Source organism: Colossoma macropomum, unplaced genomic scaffold (genome assembly GCF_904425465.1).
Source record: "Colossoma macropomum unplaced genomic scaffold, Colossoma_macropomum, whole genome shotgun sequence".
Taxonomy (NCBI): Eukaryota; Metazoa; Chordata; class Actinopteri; order Characiformes; family Serrasalmidae; genus Colossoma; species Colossoma macropomum.
This window is the reverse complement of record NW_023494796.1, coordinates 23,490,935-23,516,051: the sequence shown is the minus strand read 5'-3', so window position 1 is coordinate 23,516,051 and position 25,117 is coordinate 23,490,935. Positions and strand designations below refer to the sequence as shown.

At 38.5% G+C, this 25,117-nt stretch overlaps 1 protein-coding gene across 3 annotated transcripts in view; it reads left to right on the top strand.

The window, feature by feature from the left end:
* The window catches only part of LOC118816660 (phospholipid-transporting ATPase ABCA1-like), a 249,179-nt gene that overhangs the window by 182,576 nt on the left and 41,486 nt on the right, over positions 1-25,117 (top strand). For all 3 annotated transcript variants that reach the window (XM_036583170.1, XM_036583169.1, XM_036583168.1), the window contains 5 exons: positions 3,482-3,597; positions 5,749-5,893; positions 18,793-18,916; positions 20,510-20,639; positions 21,696-21,816. In XM_036583170.1, the coding sequence (XP_036439063.1) occupies positions 3,482-3,597; positions 5,749-5,893; positions 18,793-18,916; positions 20,510-20,639; positions 21,696-21,816 (636 nt within the window). The remainder of the gene's footprint in view (positions 1-3,481; positions 3,598-5,748; positions 5,894-18,792; positions 18,917-20,509; positions 20,640-21,695; positions 21,817-25,117) is intronic.

Genomic DNA, 25,117 nt, shown 5'->3' with positions numbered 1-25,117 from the left:
GCTGTTGACTGGATATTTTTGGTTGGTGGACTATTCTCAGTCCAGCTGTGACACTGAGTGTACTGACTGTACACTATGCAAAGGTTCCTGGGTAGTACTCATTATATGAATGTATACTGAATAATAATATACACAGTACATTCTACAGTAATACTATCCAGTACACATTGTATGGAGAATATAAGACAGACACACACACGTTCTTCTTACTTCCAGACTGTATTTAAGAGTGTAATCGATGTTTCCGTTTCTGTGGCATCTGTCATGAATGCCTGAACGTCAGTGTGAATTCTCTCCCCTCTCTTCTCTACATACAGCATCTCTCAGGTCATCTAGCGTGCATGTGTATCCGTGTGTGTGCGCGCATATACATGTGTGTGTAAATTGCCAGTGAAATATCATTATGGCAGCAGTCGGACGGATTTAGCCGTGAGCCATCACCATTTGCTCCTCATTTTAATATTTTATTCTCCCTCTCAGATGAGCTGAGGTCAGCCACGTGCTTGTCACTGGGTGTATATAGGTGTGCTTGTATTGCTATAATTGTGAGGGCAAAAACGCATATTGCTATCCTTGTGAGGACTGAACACGTATTGCTGTACTGCTTGAGCTGATAATTCAGATTGCTATGCTTATGAGGACCAAAAATGTGTATTGCTATGCTTGTGAAGACAGAAAACAAGTATTGCTGTGCTCGTGAGGACCGAACACATGTATTGCAATGATGTGAGGACTGAAAACGCGTATTGCTATGCTTGTGCGAACCAAAATTACATATTACTATAGATCGAAAAAGAGCATCGCTATGCTTGTGAAGGTTAATAAATTATAGTGTGGATAACACTTGTCCATGACTAGGGGATCTGTGAGAAGAGACTACTAATTACTGTTAATACGATGATGGTTCACTGGAAATTCAAGCCTGTCGTTAAACTGCTGTCTCAGATAGAACAGAACCCCAGTTTTCCTTTTCTAAGGTCCAACCACCTTTTCTTTCATCCTTTTTGTTTACATTTTTACACTGACACTGGTTTCCAGACTACAAAGAAGGGCCATTCTTCTCTGCTGTTTAACTTAATTTAAATTCTGTCCAGTCCAGTTGTTTCTTTATAGATATATGCAGTTCCCATCAGAATATAATTAAATGCATGTTTTTGACCTAAAGGCATACCCTTAAAGGAACAGTTCAACCATAAACTGATGAGCCTCTTCATTAAGTGCATCTCTCTGTATCTACACTCATTGTCCATTTTTATCAGCTTCACTTACCATATAGGTAAGATGTAGTCCATACTCTGCCCCATTTACTCTGTTCTTTAATGGTCAGGACACAGCATAAACATTAGGTATCTACAATTGAAGTGGCCTGTTAAAATGCTAGGCCAACATTGTGGTTGAAAATAAATTACACAAATTCCATGTACGTTCAACGTAAATACAACAGAAATTCTGTAAAACTTGTCCAGTCTAGGAATAATTTACAGCAGTTACCGAGGTAGTAAAACAGTGTAAACACAGTATTAGAAGCAACGTTCCAGATGAAAGTATGGTAGACGCTGGTGCTGATTGAAGCAGTCATGATATATAGTTTTGGTTGAGTTACACAACAGATAGTAAACCAAAAAATAGCAAAAAAGCACCGTTTTGCTACCCGCCGCACTGCCGGACCCGGAATAACCTCCTGTCTAGGAATAATTGCAAAAACACGTTTGTGGGCAGAGCATGGACAGCTCAACTGCTTTTGTTGTCACAGTCTTTCTCCAGTGAAGCCTTGCGGTTTGGGCGGCCGTCCTGCAGATGAATATTCGCTACACGTTTCTTAAACATGCTAAAGATTTCTTCAATTACGGATTATATCCAATTAACCCCTTCTCGCAGAGAGGGCCCCCTCAGCACTTAGAGAGGATGGATGGACGCACGCAGGCGGGGAAGATTGAAAAGAAGCACTGAGACGGCTAATTAAAAACACATTGATTCAGCTCAGTATTCTATTCAGAAGACTTCTCATTTATTAGACCGAGAAAACCATTACCATTCTCCACGGGAAGAAATTGTACAGAGCTTTCTCATCCCTCCTCCTCCAGCCATTGTCATGGGTCAAAACTGTAGCCTGCGCACCCCCGAATTAACTCAATCTACTACAGGGTGACAGGTGTGTGTGTGTGTGTGTGTGTGTGTGTGTGTGTGTGTGTGTGTTTAATGTCCCGTGTAAAGGTGTTTTGATTTGATCTGACCTCATAACAATAATAATTTAATTCTCTTATGATTCTTTAGAAAAAGATTCAGCCCATCAAAAACCCTCAGATTTCTCCACATTTCGATTCAATTCAGTTCGAATTATTTAAGAAACAATTCAATGCTTCATGAAATCTTAAACTTCACCATAATTTGATTCAATTTGATTATCATTCTTTAGGAAATGAGTATGTGCTGTATGGAATCTCAGGCAGTTTGATTAATTTCAAAAACAATTATTTAGGAAATGATTCAATACATAATGAATACAGAATGAAATCACCACAATTCAATCCAGTTCAATTACTATACTTTAGGAAGGGATTCAGTGCTTCTTGAAACTTCAAACTTCATTTCCATTACAGTTCTTTAGGAAATGATTCATTGCTTCATGAAATCTGAAACTTCACCATAGCTTCATTCTGTTCAACTATGATACTTTAGGAAAAAATAAAATGTTCAGTACATCAGAAATTCTCAGCTTTGATCACAACTTGATTCATATTAATTATGATTCTTTAGGAAATGATTCAGTGTTTCAAAAATTTCAGACTTCACCACAATTTGATTCATTTCAGTAACAATTCTTTAAGCAATGATTCATTGCTTCGTGAAATCTGAAACTTTACCACAGCTTGAATCTGTTCAACTATGATTCTTTAGAAAAGATTCAGTACATCGAGTTCTCAAGTTTTACCACAATTTGATTCATTTCAATTATGATTCTTCTAGGAACGATTCAATGTTTCAAAAATCTCAGAGTTCTTCACAATTTGATTCAATCCTGTTATGATTCTTTAGGAAACAGTTCAGTGCTTCATGAAATCTCACACTTTGCAGTTTGGCTCAGTTCAGTTATGATGCTTTAGAAAAGGATTCAGTGCATTCAGAATTCTCAGATTTTACCACAAATTGATTTGATCATGTTTAAAAATACAATGTATAAATGTGACTAGAGGAGCTACACAGTAGTGGAATACAGACAATAAAAACAATACAATAAACTTTTTAACATGGGAAAATAGCCTGTTTTATTTTTTAAAATAATGAGCGAATATTACTCAATACTCTAAATTATCTGTCAATATAATGATATAATGAATATTAATAGATTATAATCTGTTCTAACATTGCAAAATGGATGTAGTTGAATCACCATTTTTTAATCACTAGTATTGAGGCTCCACTGTGTGTGCTTATGACTGTGTGTGTAAATATGATGTTTAAAATAGTTTTTTTTCTCTAGTGTAACTACATTGTGCCATGCATCATCGTCATTGTCATCTTCCTCTGCTTTCAACAAAAAGCGTATGTGTCCCCTCCGAACCTGCCGGCACTCATCTTACTGCTGGTTCTCTATGGGTAAGTCAGTATCAATAGCTTTTAATACACATACAAACACCATCCATATTTATTCATTTCAGTATGTCAACTTGTGTTATGTTAACTCAGTATGTTCATCAAACTGTCATTTTCTACATTATATATGTAGAAGACAGAATACTCTGGAGATTATGGTCACCAAGAGTTGTAATTGGCTTGGCAGCACCTAGAAAATCTATATAAAATAGTGCACTACACATGGCTGAAGATCTTGAAACACCAAATGAAAATTTGTCTAATCATGATTTTTAGGTAGTTACAGACAGTGAGCTCTCCTATTGGTTAGGACTTCAGGAGCTGAACCAAAGGCCTAGATTAACTGCCAATCAACCAATCATGTTTTGATTTTACGAGGGGTGGGACCAATTTTGTACAATCACTCTAGGCCTTCTGGAAGTTATGAGCAGTACGAGCATTAGTCTTACCAGGTTTCAGCCAGTTGTGAGAAATGGGAAGCAGCAGCTCTATGTCAAGACTACGTCGGCGTTTTAGGGCCACTGTTAATAAAAAATAGTAGACTTCGAGAATAAAGTCATAACATTTTGAGAAAAAAGTTGTAATATTTTGAGATAAAAGTTGTCATATTTCAAGAAAATAGTCGTAATATTTCGAGAATAAAGTTGTGATATTTCAAGAAAAAAGACATAGTATTTCGAGGAAAAAAACATCTTAATATTTTGAGGGGGGCTGCCATAACGTGAGTTCCACACACTACTGTCTCTTTGTAGATCGATCATTTTGATTATCATTCACATCATCTGTGAAATTTCATGCCCTCTTTGAATGGCGCGGAGATGTAGCCACTGATAGCCGTGTAGACGACCCTGCCTGCGATTCAAAATAGACAGACAGTTTCCTCCGAGTCCGCCTGGGTCTTTATTCTAAATAAACACAGTTTCCTGCTCAGCCGTTTCAGCCGTTTCTTATACTAATAACAGGCTGGTGCTGATGTGCCAGGAGAGACAGGGAGACTTAAGTATTTCTTTATGGGTGAAATTGAAAGTAATTGAAATTGAATTGAAACTCCACCACCTCCTCACCGCCCCTCATTTTAACACAAGGAGGTGCTGCCTTCTCTTTGCAGAGTCTTTGGCCACAATATTGCGGCTTTCCTGGTATTAATGCCACTTTAATGTCGTTATTCTACAACTTTTTTTCCGAAATATTATGATTTTTTTTCTCAAAATACTACAACTTTTTTCTTCAACTCTTCAAAGTAATCTAGAATGGCCAAAGTGATCATGTGCAGCTTAGTGCTAACATACTATTAGAAATCTCATAGGGGAGCTAGCATAAATTTACATTATTATGAAGGTGTTTTGTGTTACCGTTTTTGACCAGGTTTTAGCATTTATGGCTCAAATTGAAGGCCTAACTCTAATAGTCATCCTTTACCACTTACAGATACAGTTGAATGGAAAAGTTTATATTTAATCAATACTTATTGTTGATTTATCTTAGTGAAAATAAAATGCATCCTCTATAAGGAACAAACTTAAATATTTCTTGCGTTTTTCCACAGATTTTAATGCACAAGCTCTATTTATTTGCTGAGTTTAACACATTGGACAAAAATAAAACATAAAATATTAAATGTGAGATTTTTTTTTTTCCCAATATGTTTAGTTCAGCAAATAAACAGTAATCATGCAATGAAGTGTTCAGAAATCTGTTCTCTGTAGAGGATGTGTAACTCATTTTCCCTTAGAAAATCAACAAAACCAGAGACGCCCAAACTTTTGCTATATATAGACTTATACAATGCAGTAAGTTTTTTGGAGAGTGATAGTTTTTGTTGTTTTGGCTCTGTACCCCAGCACACTGGATTCACAATAAAACATCATTAGTTCATGCACAAGAGAGCTGTTGAAAAGTCCAGAGGTGGCTTTTGCATCTGGAGTCTGTTGCTGCTTCTCAACATGATGACCAAAGACGTGCCAGTGCCAGTAAAGCAGGCAGTCATGGGGATTAGAATACATCAGAATAAATCAGAGGACTGAGGAATACATTATTACTCAGTGCTTATGTAGTGAGTGGAGTGTTCCTCTATTCCACTTGAGTGATCATATTGAAATGTCCCTGGTGATGGTTATATCGAGTGAATGCTGTTTGTGTTTGTTTGTGTCACAGCTGGTCGATCACTCCGATGATGTACCCCGCCTCGTTCTTCTTCAGCGTTCCGAGCACAGCGTACGTCGTGCTCACCTGCATCAACCTCTTCATCGGCATCAATGGCAGCGTTGCCACCTTCGTCATGGAGCTGTTCGATGATCCGGTTAGTGCACTGACCATAACATATACACACTGACACAGTATGAAACGTGTACCCTCTTATACTGCAGTAACATGTCTATACTTACTTTTACTAGTGTCTGCATTTTAATCGTGAGTAGATAATTCACTAGTGAATAGTGAGAGATATACAAGCTGTGCAGTAACACAAACAGAATTTTTTTCCAATATGTAAAATGGAATTCATCCGGTATAAAATATTGGCCTTCTACCAAATAGAGCTATGATGCAGCACTGAGCAGTAATGTAATAATATTTTCCTATGCTTATTTTTTTTGTTGCAAAATTAAGCATAAGCATAAGCTCTTAGACCAGAATGTCTTGATTATAAGAAACTTGCATTCAGTCAGTCCAGACAGATTGATATGGTCAAACCTCGTAACTTTGTGTATTTGCTGAATTTAAGATATTGAAAACAAACAAACCAACAAACTGTGGCCTGTGCAAAAGTAATGGCACCTTTAATATGCTGTATATTTTCTTCCAGTGTGTTAAATTTAGGAAATAAATGGAAGTAGTGCTTTGAAATTTGCAGAAAATTGCCATATTTAAGAGGATGTATTAACTTGTTCTCACTTAGAAAATCTACAAAATGTAATTTGACCGGATTTGTTCAGACCTTTGCATACGGCTGTATCTAGGGTAACTGCAACTTAAGACTTTTGTATAGTCCTCTGCATAAACAATTCACTTGCAGTAATGTCTCTCCTCAGTATTTAGCAGTTCTTCAGATGTCCGTGTGCTTTGCCTCTGTTGTTTGCAACTGCATGCATAAATGTTCTAAAATGCTTCCACCATAACCTCCTAAACTCTGGCCATGGGCTGCGTACGGCATTGAACCCAGTCCTAGCTGTAAAACTTCTTGGCTGTGGTGCCGGACCAAGCTTTTCCCAGGTGGACGCCGGACATGCACTTTATTGATTTGTTCTGTACGCAGACGGTAAACCTCTCTCTTTCTTCCTGAAATATCTCTTTCCGGAATCTTCTCTCTCTCCCTCTCTCTCTCTCTCTCTCTCCATTTTTTCTTTCTTCTGCAGGGCCAGAGTTCTCTCTGGCCTTTATAGTTGGAGTGAGATTCAAGCGCTCTTTCTGCTGGAAAAGGTTTCTCATGCTTTATTGACACTATGTCCATTTACACTTTCCCTCTCTGAGGGATGAGAAGAAAGACAGAGAGAAAAGGAATCATTAAGGAATCTCTTTCTCTGTGCTTTTAGTATTCCGACACTGAGTTCTGACTTTTCTGCAGGGTTTTTTTATTATTATGATAATTTTTGGATATATTCTGATGCATAATTCTCTGGTGACACCGCACTGTGCAATCAGAAAGTGCTTTTCTTTAATTTCCATTGCCTTGTTTTACTTCCTTCTTTCACTCTCTCAGTCTCTCTTTCTATTCTGTTTGTGGTCAGGGTCAGCGATCCTTGAGAGACGGTAATTGGCTGTGTGTTCAGAGTGGTAGTCCATAGAAAAATCTTATAGCTTTAGATGTCTGTATTTGACAAAGGAAGATGTGCAATATGTGTCTACATCGTATATTCAAAATATTTTGGGTCTCTTAATCCATTAAAAGTAATTAATTACAGTTAAATACATAATTTTACATTTGTCTTATTGGCTAAGATTTGACCCTAAAGAAAGATTGATTTCCATTAAATATTTTTTTGTTTATAGCTATTAGAGTTGACAAAATAAGCTCAATCAAAATGTATTTTTTCCTTTTATTAATTCAGTAATATAATTTGATTACGCTTTACTTGAACCCTGCTACATAAGATTGACATTACTATGTCATGGCAAGTCATATCATGTGCTCCCAGGACATGTCATGACAGATGCCATTACCATTACCAATATTTATGCTAATGTCACATGCTAATTTTTGGTGTTCACTCTAGATTAGTAGTTCTGAAACCAGTCTCCATAAACCCCCAGGTGGTCCACACTTTTTCTTTAACCCATTTCACAATATACAAGACTGGGGAAATGTGGGCCGTCTGGGTCTCCCTGAGGACCAATTTGAGAGCCACTGGTCTAGATAGCTGTGTTGACTTTATGTTTGTGGCATGGATATATCAATGTCATGTAGCAGAATTCGAATTTATCCATCATTTTCATTATGTGAAAGTATACACAAGAACCTGAACATGAAAACCAAACATTCCAGTCTTCTTCACTAACGTCCATTGAGAGTAACAGTGGCTGCATGTTCCAACCAGTGAGTGTGTCCACCAACCAACCACTTCATTAAGAACACCACTTTGTATTTACACTCATTGTGCATTTTATCAGCTCCACTTAATCATACTGGTGCACTTTGTGTTTCTACAGTTACAGACTTTAGTCCATCTGTTTCTATTGTTGGCCCCCCACGTTGCGTTCATCCCAAAGGTGTTCAGTGGGGATGAGGTCAGGGCTCTGTTTAGGCCACTGGACTTCCTCCATGCCAAACTCATCAAATTCTGAAAAACAGCCCTAGACCATTATCCCTTCTCAACCAAACTTTACTGTCAGCACTGTGCAATGCTTAGATATTGTTCGCTTAGTATTCGCTGAACCCAGATTCATCCATCAGACTGTCAGATAGAGTCCAGTGACAGTGTGCTTTACAGCACTCCAGCTGACACCTGGCATTGCGCATAGTCATCTTAGGCTTGTGTTTATCTGCTCACCCATGGAAACCCATTTAATGAAGGTCCCATCACACAGTTCTTGTGCTGATGTTTTCCACAGGCAGTTTGGAACTTGGTAGTGAATGATCCAACAGAGGTTACACATCACACACTTCAGCCCCACTCTGTGAGTTTGTGTGATCTACCGCTTCACGGCTGAGCTGTTGTTGCTCCTAGATGTTTCTATGTCACAGTAATAGCACATACAGTTGACAGGGGCAGATCTAGCATGGCAGAAATTTTACAAACTGACATGCAGCAAAGGTGGCATCCTATGACAGAGCCACATTTAAAGTCACTGAGTTTCTCAGAGCAACCAATTCTGTTGCCTGATTTGATTCAGCTGTTAGCAGTGAGGGTGGCTAATTTGGGGGTTGCCCACGTACTTTTGGCTGTATAGTGTATAACAAATGCACAGTTTTCAAATTGGAATAAATTTTACTTTGGAGCAAATAGGAAAAAAACAGTGTATCGTGATTACCTATATAAAATAATGTGATTAATCATGATTAGTTATTTTAATTATTTGACAACCCTAGTTTTAGGACATGTGTTTGTTGTTGTTTTGAAACAAATAAAAAACAATAGTCAGAAGTTCAGTCTTGGACCTGTATAATTATATAAGTATATAATTATGTTATAATTATATAAATTCATTATATAACTGTGCAATATGTAATAAAGCAATGACATAATTACTGTTAATGACTAATGATCTATGAACCGTGTTAACTCTAGACTTCTACAGGTTCAAAATGTTGTCTGTTCTGATGGTGGTGGTGATTTTGGCTCATCTGGTAGCGTCATGTGGTGTGTGTAAGTGCAAGTGTGAATATTGTTGTGAGGTGTAAAGCCAGTCTGCAGGTGTGTGTGTGCGCATGTCCCAGTTCTGTGTGTCCTGCAGAGAGAAAGAACACTCCGGTGGGACGAAAGATGTGGCTTATGCTGTGTGTGTGTGTGTCCGACTCCATATGCGTGGAAGGGCGTGTCACGCTTAAGTAATTACATTAGCATAATATTTAGTTTGGCACTTTAAAACAAAGCGACTCGCAGCTTGCAAGTAGGTCAGTGACACAAACAGAGCGAGAGTGTGACTGATATCACAAACACAAGTGGTTTAGTTGATTTAGTAGCGCAGCTACAGTGAAGCTGAGCAGCGTTAATGAATGGGTCATTATGGAAATGGACTAGTCTCTGTGCAGGTAAGCTCAGTAGACTCTTTTAAAAACTCTTTTAAAAACACTTTTCAAGCTCCAAATTATTTTAAAAATTCCATTTTGTTTATATTTATATTTTATTGTATTATTATAATTTTATAAAACAACCATTATAAACACATTCATTTTTCAGAAGATATTAGATGGAAGAAAAGCTACTTGCATAAGGAAGGAAAAAGTCAAAGAAAAAATAAGTGCAGGAGTTTCCAAAACTGGAAAAAAGATGAAATGATACAGAGAAAATCGACCAGCTGCAAGACTTGGGAGTCCACCAAAAATGTCTCCATCCGATAAACAGTGCAGATCTGAATCAAGCCTGAACTTTAGAGGTGTGGTAAGATATCCCTGCAGATTTCTTTGAAAAACTGTAATAAACACCAAGGGTGGACACACTGAATACTAAAAAAGGTATTTCTTTACACTCACAGCTTTTAGCAGACACTCTTATCCAGAGCGACTTATAAAAAGTGCCTTGTTGTCCACTCAGAATGTGTCCTAGCTAGTACAAATAGGCCTTAAACTAAGACAGTGCCAGAAACAAAAGCCAGTGCTGATGCCTAGAAAGACGCAGAACTAAGGCGTAGCATAAGTGCAGTACAGTGGATTTCAATAAGTACTTAGACTATTGCTTGCTTAAGTGCTTCACAAAGAGAGGGTGAAATCTGCTGTTTGGACAGCCAGTGGAAGGTCAGACTTCTGTGCGTCTTCAAGAATGGTGGATCACGCTGAGCTGTATTGATACTGATCGAGTTTTGACCATTGTCATTAGGCAGGGAGAGGCTGATCCATTTTTGGCTTTTTGTAGGCAAGAATCAGGGTTTTAAATCTGATGCATGCAGCTACAGGAAGCCAGCAAAGGGAAAGCCGCAGTGGAGTGATATGAGTGAACTTAGAACAACTGAAGATTGCCTTCTGGATCATTTGCAAGGGCCTGACGGCTGCATAGGAAGACCAGCTGTGGAAGTTGCAGTAGTCAGGCTTTCAGATGGCAAGAGACCTAGTGAGAAAGGGTCAATCCTCTGGATGTTGTAGAGGAGAAACCTGCATGATCATGTCAGGTTCGCAGTATGAGCTGAGAGTGATAACTGGTCATGCAGAATCACATCAAGGCCCTGCATCTTCAGATAGAACAACCAAGGAGTTCTCAAATGAGGTGGCAAGATCATGGTGGGGTGGGATCCAGCAGGCAGGTGGTTGGATTGATAGATGTGAGAAGCTGTAGGACATCATCTGTGGACGTTGAAGAAAAACAGGGGAGGAGGTTAAGAGCAAGAAGACGAGGACTGATGGGGGGAGTGGAGACAGAGGACAAAGACTGGCAGATTGAGGCTTCTGTATAATATTCTGTTCAGTATGTTTTTTGCTTTTTTTCCCAGCACTGGCATGATTAACTTGTAATTAATGGCTGTTTCAGTGGAAGTGTTAGGAGTTAGGAGTCAGCTTTCCACATACAAGAAATATCAATGCTACATTTTAATTAATACCACCAGAGTGTTTACATCAACTGTTATTCTTTTAAAAAATCCAATTATTATTATTATTATTATTATTATTATTATTATTATTATTAATGATAATCATATCCAAAATTGATGAGCATTGCAAAATGAAACTCTTTTCATATAGATAGATAGATAGAGAGAAAGAGAGAGAGAGGGAGAGAGGGAGTTTAATATATTCCCTGTGAGATATATCCTTTTATTTTTTTCTTTGTTCCTTTTCTTCCTCTTCTATTTTGTCTTGAGGTCCCTGTGGTCCTAGGCAAAGTCACCAGAGGAATGTGGAAGACCCGTGTGTGTGTGTGTGTGTGTGTGTGTGTGTGTGTGTGTGTGTGTACTAGGGGAAATGTGGGTCGAGTGCTAGAGAGATTTGTCCTTCTCCACAGTGTGTGAGATGATTTATGAGTTTATGGTGGGATCTTAAAGAAAGTGTCCCGGCTTCCTCCGCAGGGTTAGAGCCCCTCAGCACTGTCTCCATGACAATATCCACTCAGAGGGGTGGGTTTGGTGAGGTTTTTGATGTTTGGTGTTATTCACACATGCTGGAGTTGAGTTATGTCTCAATCCACTAGCTTCACCTCAGAGATCCCAACCTGCATACAGCAAGGTCACTGTATATTCGTATAGACCTCTGTCTCCCTCTCTCCCTCTCTAAACTTGTTTGGCATTAATGTTTCACTCGTGCTGTTCCCAAAGCTGCACAGTAACAAGTGTAACACAAGAAGACTAATGATAACGGAGGAAAGTCAGACACAGCACATGGTTAAGACTGCATTTCTGTCGACACCTCGCTGTGGGCTGAATATCGGCAGGGTAATTGACTAAATCCTCTGCTACAAACTGGGAACAAACAGTGCTTTCGAGACAAAGCTTAGTCACAAGTTGTAAATGAGCATAGGAACAAGGCTAATTAAAGGGGAATTCCACCAAGCTTTCAAAATGCCTGCATAAGAAATCAAGATGTCAAGATGTAAACAGAGCCGTTCAGAAATTATTCATTGTAGAGAAACTTGATCATATTTCTGTACAGTGGTGATGATAGGAACCAGGGGGCATGTCTGCATCATAAACATAGACAATCATAGTTTTTTATGTGCTATCTAAAATGACACTTGAACTCTTTTGAGTTTTTAAATGTAATGCTGATGATGTTAAAATAAGTTTTAGACCAAAGATATCTCAAAGCAATGCCTGAGACTTCACTCCAAATGACTTTGTTTGACTGTAAACTATTACATTTTGCAGAAATGTTTAAAAATGATAGAATTCCCCTTTTAAATTAACTGGGTGGTGGGCACACTAGTGGTCAACTAATTGAGTACATGTTGCATAAACATCTGCCCATCTAGTAAAATGTTCAGTATTTCATAATTAACCAGTGAGCTGAGTATTTCTTACAAAATCATCTGTTTAGCTACTAAAATCCTGCAGTATTTAGTATTTTACAGTAACTAGATGGTTAAATTTAAAATGTCATCGTTGGCGCACCAAAACTTTTGGTGGTTTTTTTTCTTTCCCCTATGCTTTGTGTTCAAATTTCAACAGTGTTAGATTACACTAAACCAAACTCATTCATTTGAAATATAAATGAGGGAGATTTTCTACGATACAGGCTTTTGATTGAACATAAGACGTTTTTAAACATAGACAGTTATTTTAGACTTCTTAAGCAGCTGCCTATTTTTCCAAGTAACGAAGAGGAGGACGCTTATCTCTGTTTTTATTATTAAATTGTTGTGAATAAAGTTGAGCATCTGGGTTTTTGGTATTTTTTTTAACCACAAAATTACTGGAAATGTCTGTCACCAAAATGAACTTGCTGGAAGGCTTTTGACAGAAATGACGCAAGTCCTGTCCTCTTCCACTGCGGTCCCTAAAGCATGACTCGGCAGGATAGCCCCAAAAGAATTACACCCTGTACTGAAGTGTGGAACGGGAAGTGCAGGTTTCTATTTCTGACAGAGGAGCACTTCTGTGAAAACTGTCCTAAAACCAAATACATTATACATTAGCCTGGCTTTTAAATGTCTCTCTATATAATTCTTTCTCCCTCTCTCTCACCTCCTTCTCTCCTGCTCCCTCTTCTCCCTTCTCTCTTTCTTCATATATGTGTGTGTGTATATATATATATATATATATATATATATATATATATATATATATATATATATTTATTATACACACACACACACACATATGGTGCCCTCCACAAATATTGGCACCCCTGGTAATCATGAGCTGAATGAGCTGTAAAAAAATATTCTTAATATATTCTTCTACTTATCTTTTTAACCGATCATTTAACAGTATTAGCAAACAACTAAGCTTTATTTAAGGTAGAATGATTGAAAGAAAAAACTAAATCTTGTCATGAAATAAATATTTTTCTTAAATCTGTATATAAGTATATTCTCATTCATATTTTATATTTTGAAGTTAATCTGAGTGATTAGGGACACGGTAAGCTATGAGTTCCTGTTTCACTGAGGAATATATAGGAGATGAAACACAGGCCTAATTCCTTGAGTCGTCCATCGGTATGAGAAAGACCAGAGAAAGCAGCAATGATGTGTGACAAAAGGTTGTTGAGCTGCACAAATCAGGAAACAGCTACATGAAAACAGCTGAACAGTTAGAAATGGCCATTTCCACTGTCAGGTCAATAACTAAGAAGTTTAAAACAACTAGAGATGCTAAGAATCTGCCAGGAAGAGGGTATATATCTGTACTGACCCCTTGCACTGTGAAGAAGGTTTGAGTGGACAAAGAATCTCTAAGGATCACAGATGGGGAATTGAAGACATTAGTTAGGTCTTGGGGTCAGAACATATGCCAGACCACAACCAAGCACCACCTATATATCCATTTTTATTTACTTTTTTAAGTTGATCAGAGTGTCTATAAAAAATAGTTACTCTCCTGAAAATGCCCATGCTAGAGTTTGGGCAATAATTAAAAAGTTCCAGTCAACTGGAACTGTGGCAAACTTGCCAAGTTTATTTTGCCCCCACACACTGAGGAGGATGGTAAGATGGCAAAAAAAAAACATCCCCAGGGTTCACTGTTGGAGAGTTACAGAAAAAAGTAGCATCCTGGTGCCACCAAGTCTTCCACACTACCATCAGACACAACCTCCATGCCAACAGATTATTTGTAAGGCATGCCAGGAAACAGCCTTTCCTGTCATCCAACTACAAACGTAAGCATCTGGAGTTTCCTGAACGCCACTGGGACTTTTACTGGAACCGTGTTCTATGGTCAGATGAAACGAAAACTGAACATTTTGTCTCAAGGTGGGTTTGGTGTAAAAAGAAGGACGACTGCACTGAAAAGAATCTAATGCCCACTGTGAAGTATAGTGGGCGGTCTGTGATGTGGGGCTGTTTGTCCTCCAAAGGCCCTGGGAACCTGGGCATATGGCATCATGAAATACCAGGACATTTTAAATCAAAATCTGTCTGCCTCTGCCAAGAAACTACAAATGGGTCATCATCAGATCTTTCGGGAGCACAGTGATCCAAAACGTGTCCAGATCAACACAAAATAAAGCCTCTGCCATGGCCATCTCAGTCCCCTGATCTCAGTCCCATAGAAAACCTGTGGGGTGAGCTAAAGAAGAGAGTGCACGAGATAAGACCTACGACCCTAGATGATCTGGAGAGATTCCGTAAAGAGAAAGGGCCTCAAATTCCCTGCGCTCTATTCTCCAACCTTATAAGATGTTACAGGAACTTAACAAGATGGCGGTGAGTTGAGCGGACGTGTGGGTCTCGCGCTCCCAACATACGGCAGAAAATTAACTTTCTGAGCACCTTGTAGGATAACTTTGTTCACTACGCCATCACAGGATAAACATATCTAAACGACAAAATGCCAAGAACAACAAAAAAGAACGGACAACTTGGAAGATATGCTAGAAAACAATAGTGAAGGAACGACCACCACCGATGAAACTGAGAAGGACGAAACGACATCAGTTCGAGGGGAAAGCGAGCTGTTGAGCGCAATAAAGGACATGAGGAGAGAATTCAGCTCTGAATTTGAAGGAGTGCTGTGTGCCGTGCAAGATTTAAAGACGGACATTAATGAATTCTCAGGCAGAATATACCAGGCAGAGCAACGAATCGGCGACACAGAGGACAACGTTGACAAGCTGCAAACAACTCTAAGAAGCATCGAGAAGAAAGTGGAAACGCTCATCTCCGTGCTTGATGGTCTCCAGAATAGGAATAGAAGATGCAACGTACGTCTCGTCAACCTACCTGAGAAGGCGGAGGGGAATGACCCGGTCTCTTTCCTCGAGAAATTGCTGCCGGAGATTTTGGGTCAATCCACATTCCCCACGCCAGTCATCACTGAACGAGCTCATCGACTCCCCGGATCAAGGACGAACTACCCGAGAATTCTGGTAATGAAGTTCCTCAACTTTCATGATAGAGTACCTCAAGCAGCCAGGGCTAAAGGAAAAGTCACATACAATGATCAGCAAGTGATGTTCTTCCCTGATTTTTCGGCTGAAGTGAGACGGCAAAGGAAAAGTTTTGACGGTGTTAAGAAACTTCTGAGAGAGTTAGCGATCCAGTACAGGGATCCCAGCTGAAGTCGACTCTTTTTTGCGGTCTAAAGATCACGACAAATAACCAAGAAACTTTGATGAGCGGTGAATAAAGAAGTCTCCTCATGACCTTTGGGTGACCCTTTACTTTTTCTTTCCCTTTATATATATGTATTTTTTTTCTTCCTTTTTTTCTTCTTCTTCTATATATATATATATATATATATATATATATATATATATATATATATATATATATATTTTGGGTCAGTCTGATGAGGAAGAAAGGACAAATTTTGCTTTAACTTGTGATGGACCAAATAGTAAGAGTTTAAGTTATATGTCACAAAACTAGGTGATGGAGCTACTTGTTGACCTATGACCAGTTTATCATGTAGCCGTTGTGTGACTGCTCCTTATAATAGGATCAGTAATGCCTGTTGTTCACTTGTTAACTATTGAAGGGAGGGGGGTAGTTTGCTGTTCTGCTCAGAGTAGAAGTGTTCTAGCGTCATCTCAGCTAACCCTATTTAAAATGTACACATTGACCTACAAATTTGATTTTTATTCACTTATTTTAACATTAATTTTAACTTATTTGTTTTGTTCATTTATATAGGTTAACACAGATGCAAAGGCTTTAAATAACTAGTTATCTGACATAAAGCTACAAAGTCTATCATGGAATGTCAGGGGATTAGACTTACTAAATTAAAACAGGTAATCACACATATTAAAAATAGTAATACCTCAATAGTATTTTTGCAAGAGTCTCATTTGATAGCAGGGGATATGCTCAAAGTAAGAAGGAGGTGGCCTGGTCAGGTGTTTGCCACATCATGAAACTGCACCCCAAATGGCTCTTGATCCTGACTTCATGAAGTATATAGAGACTCACAGTGATTTATATTTTGAAACTAACCAAAACGAAACTTCAGCTTCCACTCGATGGGAGGCATTTAAATGTTATATAAGAGGCCAAATGATTAGCTATACTAGTTCACAAACCAAGAAGTTCAAATTGGCAATGCAGTCTGTAGAAAAAGATATTAAAAATAAAGAATCTGAAGTTTATACAAACACAGTAGGCTCACAGTATCTACAAAAAGAACTTACCTCTCTTAGAACACAATATAACAAGCTCTCTCTTGCACAGGCAGAAAACAGCCTTATACGTTTAAAACAAAATTTTTATGAACTCCATCAGGAAATATATCTACAGACCCTAAACCTATAAATACCACATTTGCATCGTTCTATCAATCCCTCTATAAATCTGAAACACCTGAATACTCAATAGAACAATCTACATTCTTAGATAATCTCCAAATTCCGGTACTGTCTGAAGAAGTTAAAGAAAAGCTAGATTTGTCAATAACTAAAAAAGAAATCTTAAACGCTATTAATAAATGAAAAGGAGGAAGAGCAGCTGGCCCGGATAGTATACTTATCGATATTTACAAACATTTTAAAGACAAAATTACTACCCCACTGTTAGACAGGTATAATGAATCCTTTGAAAAGGGATCCTTTCCGTACAGCCTTCCTAAACCTGATAAGACACCTACGAAGTGCGACTCCTACAGTGCAAATAATTGTGATTTTAATAAAAAAATATATTTCATGATTTTTTTTTCTCAATATAATTTTACTTCAGTTTTAAGTTGGACTGTTGCTTTTTTATAGTAAGCTATAACCCTTTTTACTCAACTTTACCAGGGCTGCTTATAATTTTGAAGGGGACTGTACATAGTGTCGCTGTATCTCCCTGTATATCCACTTTTTTGTCATATTTCAGTTTATGGCTTGATTTGAAAATAGATTATAGCTGCTCTTTATGATGTGTGAACATTTCAGGACAAATAGACCAACAGAAATTGTCCAAAATTACTTTGAATATAAAGTTTACATATAAAGTTAAGAGTTTTGGACTTGGTTTATTTGGATAGTCCACTATAGCCCCCTTTAGATTGTCTACAGGTGTGCTAATTGGTAAGAAACTATCTGTTGACACTTCTAAACTGGACCAGGGTGAGGGTTGGGTTGAGGTTAAGGTTAGGGTTATAGCCAGATTTAGAGTTAAAGAAAATTATGGTCAATTTAATAGATAGGCTGTCACTCTCTCTGAATTTGTGTAATGAATTAAAGTTGCTGTGTGTGTGTGTGTGTGTGTGTGTTATATAGTGACACAGATGTCAGATGGCAGAGTGCTGTAACACTGTGACACTAACACTGTGCAGATGTAGTCATGTGTGTGTTGCTTTATTATTAATAGACACACAGTTGCCTCTTTTCTGCCACACACATGCACACATGCTTGCTCTTACAAAGCCATACCATATGATGTGCGATTTTCTCACCTTGTCTTCTATGTCGATCACTCTCTCTTTTTCTTTCACTGTCTCCATTATGTCAAGTTATTCATTTAAAATCTTCTAACAACCATGCAGGATTTGGTGGACCACCAAAACTGTCCCCATCTGTTCCTTCCTTCTACTGTGAGAAGACAGCTCAATGTTATGGGTCTGAAAGGATGCTGTAATAAGGCAAAGTGGTGGACATACTCAATACTGAAATTACTTTTCATTTAACCCCTTAAAATCCCAGCCTTGTTACATACTGAGGCTTATTATGCAGTAACTGCAGGGACTTCAGTGCAAACTGGCTGAGCTGTTCATAGGTTATAGAAGTGTGTAATAAAACTTTGGGCCTGCCAGTTGGCCCTGGCTTTTTTATGGGGTTGGTTTGCTTTGACAAGTGGATTATCTTATATCTGATCTCCTCAGAAATAACTAAAAATAGATAGCTTGGTATTTAATGTCCATTTTGACTGGAAATTAAATGGATGAAAGGTGGGTTCTAACTTTTACACAGTATTGTATGAACGTATATGAATCTCTCTCTCTTTCTGTATGTCTGTGTCTCTCTCTCACTCTCTCAAGAACATCACTCGTATCAACGACATAGTGAAACAGGTGCTACTGATATTTCCTCACTTCTGTCTGGGCCGAGGACTCATCGACATGGCTAAAAACCAGGCCATGGCTACACTCTTCAGCAGCATGGGTGAGATAACAAACACAAACACGCAGGCCTTTGAGAGCGCTAAGCTTCCAGCGCCTCGGATATATTTAGCCATAAGTGTTTGAGAAAGGATGAGAGGGAGAGGATGGAGTGATTGGGAAGAAAGGCAGCAGATGAAAGGAAGTCTGACGCTCATCCGTGGAGAGACGGAGGGGTGGAAGAGCGGTTTAAAGAACGAGGGAGAAGATAAATGAGCAGTGGCAGGTTTGCAGTGGCTCTATGACACAGGCTAAGGATTACAGGCGTAAGAAAAAAATGTTGAATGACTTTTTCCATCGTCATATCTGCTGATAGTGATACAGGTATTTTAGATTTATTACATTTGAGCTTAATGTGAATGTCAGTAGATCAGCTGAAACAAAATGAGCAGCTTTACTGTGGGAATAAACAATGTGTGTGTTGGCAAATGGCCTAAGGATTATTTTTCTGTTTATCAGAGAATGTTGCGTCGGTGGAGCTATAAAGAAAAATTCAAATTATGTGAGCGTTTGTTGACATGTCAGTATACCTGGTCATTCTGCATTTTACATGTCAAGTCAATTTGTTTGTTATTATTTCATTTAACCACAAAACTTTCATGCAGTGCCCTTCATCCCCAAACAATTAAACCAACTTCGTAGTATTTATTATATATAGAAATTGGCACCAGAGCATTACAGAGGCATATAACATTTCTGTATGGTTACTACTGCATTACAATGAATCAAATATAAATATTTTGGCACAGTAAGCCAGAGTCTCCTAAACTTTCTGCTCTTCTGAAGTACAGCAAATACGTATTCAAATACCGGTTTGAAATATCGGTCACTTCCAAACATCTGTTTGATGCCCGTCATTTTTTAACCCCAGTCCATTATTAGCAGGAACAGCTCAAAAGTTTAAGAGCTACTTCAGCACAGTAGGTGGTACCGTACATTGTACAGGGAAGAAGTCTAGCTATTCACTAATAACATCACGAACCAGTGGGATAGTTAGGAATGTTACCTAAATGCATATTCTTTCATAGATTATATAAAATTTATAGAAGTTTTTTTTCATATCTATTCTCATATATTTAATATATTTTATATATATATATGTGTTAGTTATATATGTATTGTTTCATATCAATGCTGTATAAAAATAAAGCTATAAATACATTCATACATGTCATAAATCTAGGATTATATCATTTATAAGATATAATTTTTAATGTTAAATAATGACAAATATATTGTGATACAATTTGTTGCCATATGGCCTAGCCTTAATGGCATCATAATTAGAGGTACTATCGCTATCTATGATAGTAAATTTTGGTCTGGACAAAGAGAGAAAGAGAAACAGAGCGGAGAGAAAACAGAACAGAGAACAAATCAATAGTCAATAGAGAGAAGGAGTGGAGAGGGAGAATGGAGACAAGGCTGAGATGTAAGGGCATTGTTAGAATTAGTGAATAACAGAAGCCAATTCATGGTGGTGCATTAGGAATGACTAAAGAGATCTTATGCAACTGAATGTAACAGCATCCAAATAACGATTACTGCTTAGATTTAGTTGCTCTCTCTTTCTTTCTGTCTCTTTACTCTCCCTCAGGCGAGGATAGATTTGAGGAGCCGCTGGGCTGGGATATGGTGGGGAAGAATCTGTTTGCCATGGCTATAGAGGGTGTAGTGATGTTTGGGTTTACGCTCCTCATCCAGTACAAGTTCTGCTGGAAGCCCAGGTGAGTTTAAAATCAAATACCATCAACCTTGTGTTAAATATAACACAAATTCAGTTTGACAGGAAATAGCCTTAGAATATTCACTGGCCACTTTATCAGAAACACCTGCCTTGTACTTCCACTTACTGGTTACTTTATTAGAAACACCTACCTTGTACTTCCACTTACTGGCCACTTTATCAGAAACACCTACTTTGTATTTCCATTAACTGGCCACTACATCAGAAACACCTACCTGGTGCTTACATTTACTGGCTGTTTTATCAGGAACACCTACCTTGCACATCCACTCACTGGCCACTTTATCAGGAACGCCGACATTCTGCTTCCGCTTACTGGCCACTTTGTCAGAAACGCCTACCCAGAGCTTCTATTTACTGGCCACTTTATCAGGAACACCTACGTGCTTCTTCCACTTGCTGGCCACTTTACCAGAAACACCTACTTGGTACTTCCATTTACTAGCCACTTTACTGGAAACACCTACCTGGTGCTTCCATTTACTGACCACGTTATTAGAAACACCTACCTGGTGATTCCATTTACTGGCCATTTTACTGGAAACGCCTACCTTGTACTTCCATTTACTGGCCACTTTATCAGAAACACCTACCTGCAGGCCCAGTATATATGTATTATAGGCCCAGTATATTGTTGTACAATAACAGATTGTAGCCCGTCTGTTGCCACACATTTTATCAGCCCTCTTCTGCCACATTCACACTGATCAGTTTCTGGACACAGGGCCACCGTTGACTAGATATTACTTAGGTGCTGGATCATTCTTAACACAGCAGTGACACAGCAGTATCAGACACAGCGGTTTTGCCGGAGTTTTACACATCAGGGTCACTTCTAGGTTTGAAAAAATATCCAGAAAAGAGCAAATCTGGTCAGATACTGACCATTCATGAAGAGTTAGAGAATGAGAGGAAACACAAACTGTGCATCAACATATGGGCTAGAGTCTCAAACTGTACACCAGCAAGTTAACTTTAAAAGGTGCGGGTTAGTAATAAATCAAAGGTACCACTAATACTTCTCGTCCTGATGCAGGTTGGTGACAGGGTTGCCGGTAGCGTCGGTGGAGGAGGATGAAGATGTCGCTCGTGAGCGTGAACGAGTGCACAGGGGTGGAGCCCAAAACGACTTGCTTCAAATCTGTGATCTCACCAAGGTGCTCCTTGCTTCTTTGATCTAATGTTTTTGATACTTTTGGCAGCAAAAGTCTCCTTGTAGAACTATGGGCCAGATGTACATACAAACTTAAGCACAGTGCAGATGTGACCTGATGTGGCCTCAGTATGAGTTCATAAAGCTTAACCGTCGCTGCCCACATGCTTCCATGCGTCTTTTATGTTAGCATGGATGTTAAGCAGTACATCCACTAGAGGGCAGTCCAGAGTAAAACGTTTTTGACAACAAGCATGGTGATAGCCACTTTATTAGGAACACCTACCTTGTACTTCCACTCGGTGGCCACTTTATTAGAAACACATACCTTGTACTTCTACTTCTGTTTTATGCTGTTGTCCATGTCCATGCAAAGCTGGCTGCTAGTTGTCCAACCTTAAGCAAATCAAATGGAAGATATAGTTAGCCACTCTTCTAATAGCTCCACTCAAATGCATTAGTATAAAGTAAATAATGGATTTCATGGTTATGGGGCATGTACTGCACATTTAGACTCATCCCAGTTTATAACTCAGTTTATAACTCATGTCTGTTATATAACACACAGGAACAATGCGTCCTATTTGCACCTGAAACCAGCACAAAAGGTTTAGTACATCTGCTCCTTAACCTCCCTGGGCGGATGGTTACAGCCGTACATGGTCAAATATCTCAAAGAGAAGAACTTCACAGTTATTACAGAGTATTAATTATAATGTTAATGATTCCTTTTGTTTATATTGCACCTCCCTCACACTTAAAGTTGCTTTACATTTGGGAGGAGAAGGCTAGGAAGAAGAAAGGTGAAAGTGTGATGAGAAAATGTGAGCTTGTAAGATCTTAAAGGGTGAAAGAAAATCAGTGAAAAAGACACTGAGAGATGGCATTCTAAACACTTAGGGCTGCCGCACAGAAAGTTCTGTAGTGAAGAGTTGCCTTTTTGTTTCTTGATATCAGGGAACAGAAATTCATTTTCTAAAAGCAGATGCCGCTACAGTCTCACTTCTCAGACGGCACTTTTCTCAAATAGAACTACCAATAGTAGGATTGCCAGCTGTATCTGTCGGCTGTCTGTGAGTCTATGAGATCTTTGTTTGGAGGGCAGTTTTGGTGCCACTAGGTAAGTAGCTGTAAACACAATCAAAAATGTCAAAGACTGAATTTTTATCTTTAAGATTGGTTAATGTGTTCTCTCAAGGCTAGTCCTTGGCCTTGCTGCACTTAGCTACACTAATTTCATCTGATGGCAATCTAAGAGATGTTTGTTTTAACATAATAATTTTGTGACCTCTTGTTATTCTTACAGGTTAAACAGGATGTTTGTGTAACTGTGCCTTGAAATGGACACTTTTAAAATCGTATTTGCCGCTACATCTGTTGTAAACATACCCTCTCACATCTTACAGCGGTGCACTAGTAGTCTGTAGAGTGGAATTAGACCCCCCCCCCTTCTGATGATAAATCTAAATACATAAAATAACTCTCATTTAACTTTAAATTATCATTACAGTGAGGAGGACAACAAGCTAAAAGCTAGATTTAGCAATAAGCTAGCTGTCTAGAAACTTAGCTTCTTTTCTCTGGCCGAAAGGGTAAAAAAGTCTCTGGCGTTCATTTTTTTTGCTAAATAAAGATAGAATTGGTGTTTTAGTTACAATTTTGTTTGATGACTGAAGTTAGAGTTGTCAAGGAGTGAATTTCAGAAGATCTTGGTCAGTTCCTTGTATCTTAAGACTAATTCTTGACCTTGGCGACCCTTGCTATACTAACTTACATTTTGGCTGTAAATATATCTCAGTATGTACTAACTTATTATTATAAGCTAAAAAATCTAAACGAAAATTCAGACTTACTTCACTCTGCTTTAAGCTTTAGCTCAGCTATGGCCGCTTTTCTCGCATCTCCAGCAGGAAACTTTTCCGCAAAAGTGGAACAGTTTCTTGTAAAATGTCTCTCAACATTCACCTTTTATGAGGCTGAAGTCGCTTCTCATTCTCTAGTTCCTGTTCTACCTTAAATGGTGCCTGAGGTGCCAGAATGTAACTGCTGCACCATTTAAGGTGGATTGGGAAAATTTGAACAAGAAGCTGGCAAACGAGAAGGTGACTTGACTTTTTAGTGTTTGACAGTTTCTCATTGCAGATTAAATATATCAGGAAAACAGCTTATAAACACAAAAAAATCCAAATGTCTCAAAATTATAAATGTTTGTTTTAAATCTTTCTCTTCTTTTCCCTTTCATTAGCTAATAGCTAGGTGAGACTGTTGTTTGTGTTGCTAAGTGACCAGAAGTCTATGCGCTGATCTACAGGGTTAAAGGATGAATTAGCCTTTGTATTTCAACTTAGAACTGGCTTAGAACTGTGTGTTAGAATGATTAGCAGAACTTTATTTTACTGCAAAGGAGGATTATTTTTACCTAAAAATCTAATTCTGCTGTAGAGCCGAAACCGGGCAGTAAAAGAGCCACATGTTGCGATCTCCTGATCTAAGGGATATTTGTTTGGAGAGGAGCTTAACTGCCTTTTTGTATGTAGCTGAAAATGTAATTAAAATGGATTAATTCTTTTTAATTCTACAAGACCTCACGCAATTCCTTGAATCTTAAAGCAAGTTTTGCACCTAGCCGAACTCTAGCTAGACTCTTAAAAATAAATTTCTAACAGTTCTTGGCTTATATAGTTCTTGTATAGTTCTTGGAGACGCCTTTAATTGGTACAGAACATTAGCATGATGTGGACCTTCTTTAAACTTAAAAGTTCCTGAAAAGGTTCAGAGAGCCCCCGGGCCCAGCAGAAACGGAGCTAAAAGTTGTTTCACATCTGAATTTCTACAAGGCTTATGTTGGCTTCTTATTCGTCAGCTTTTTGTTTGAATGTTCTATTCTACCTTAAGTGGAGCCGCAATTACGTTCTTGCAGTTGGCCAGGTGCCTGAATGTAACTGCTGCACCACTTAGGGTGGAACAAGAAATTTGGATAAAATGCCAAGGTCAACCATCAGACACTGCTAGAATTTGGAAAATGTTGCACTCAATTAATGCTTCAGTACAAGCTGGTCCATGGCTTGTTTCATGGCCCTGGTCTGTGGTGTTGTCTGGAGCGGCTGACTGAGTTAGGCTCTGGTGGCTTCCATGCTAAGGCTATCCCCAAACGACTGGCCATTCCTTGATGTCCATTGTCTCAAAAACAAATTGGACTACTTCAGAGGCAACGGACTAGACAGCGGGTGGTGATTGAGGGTCTGCGACATTTTTGTTTTTATTTAAAACATGACTGAAACATCCCTGATTCAGCCAAATGGACT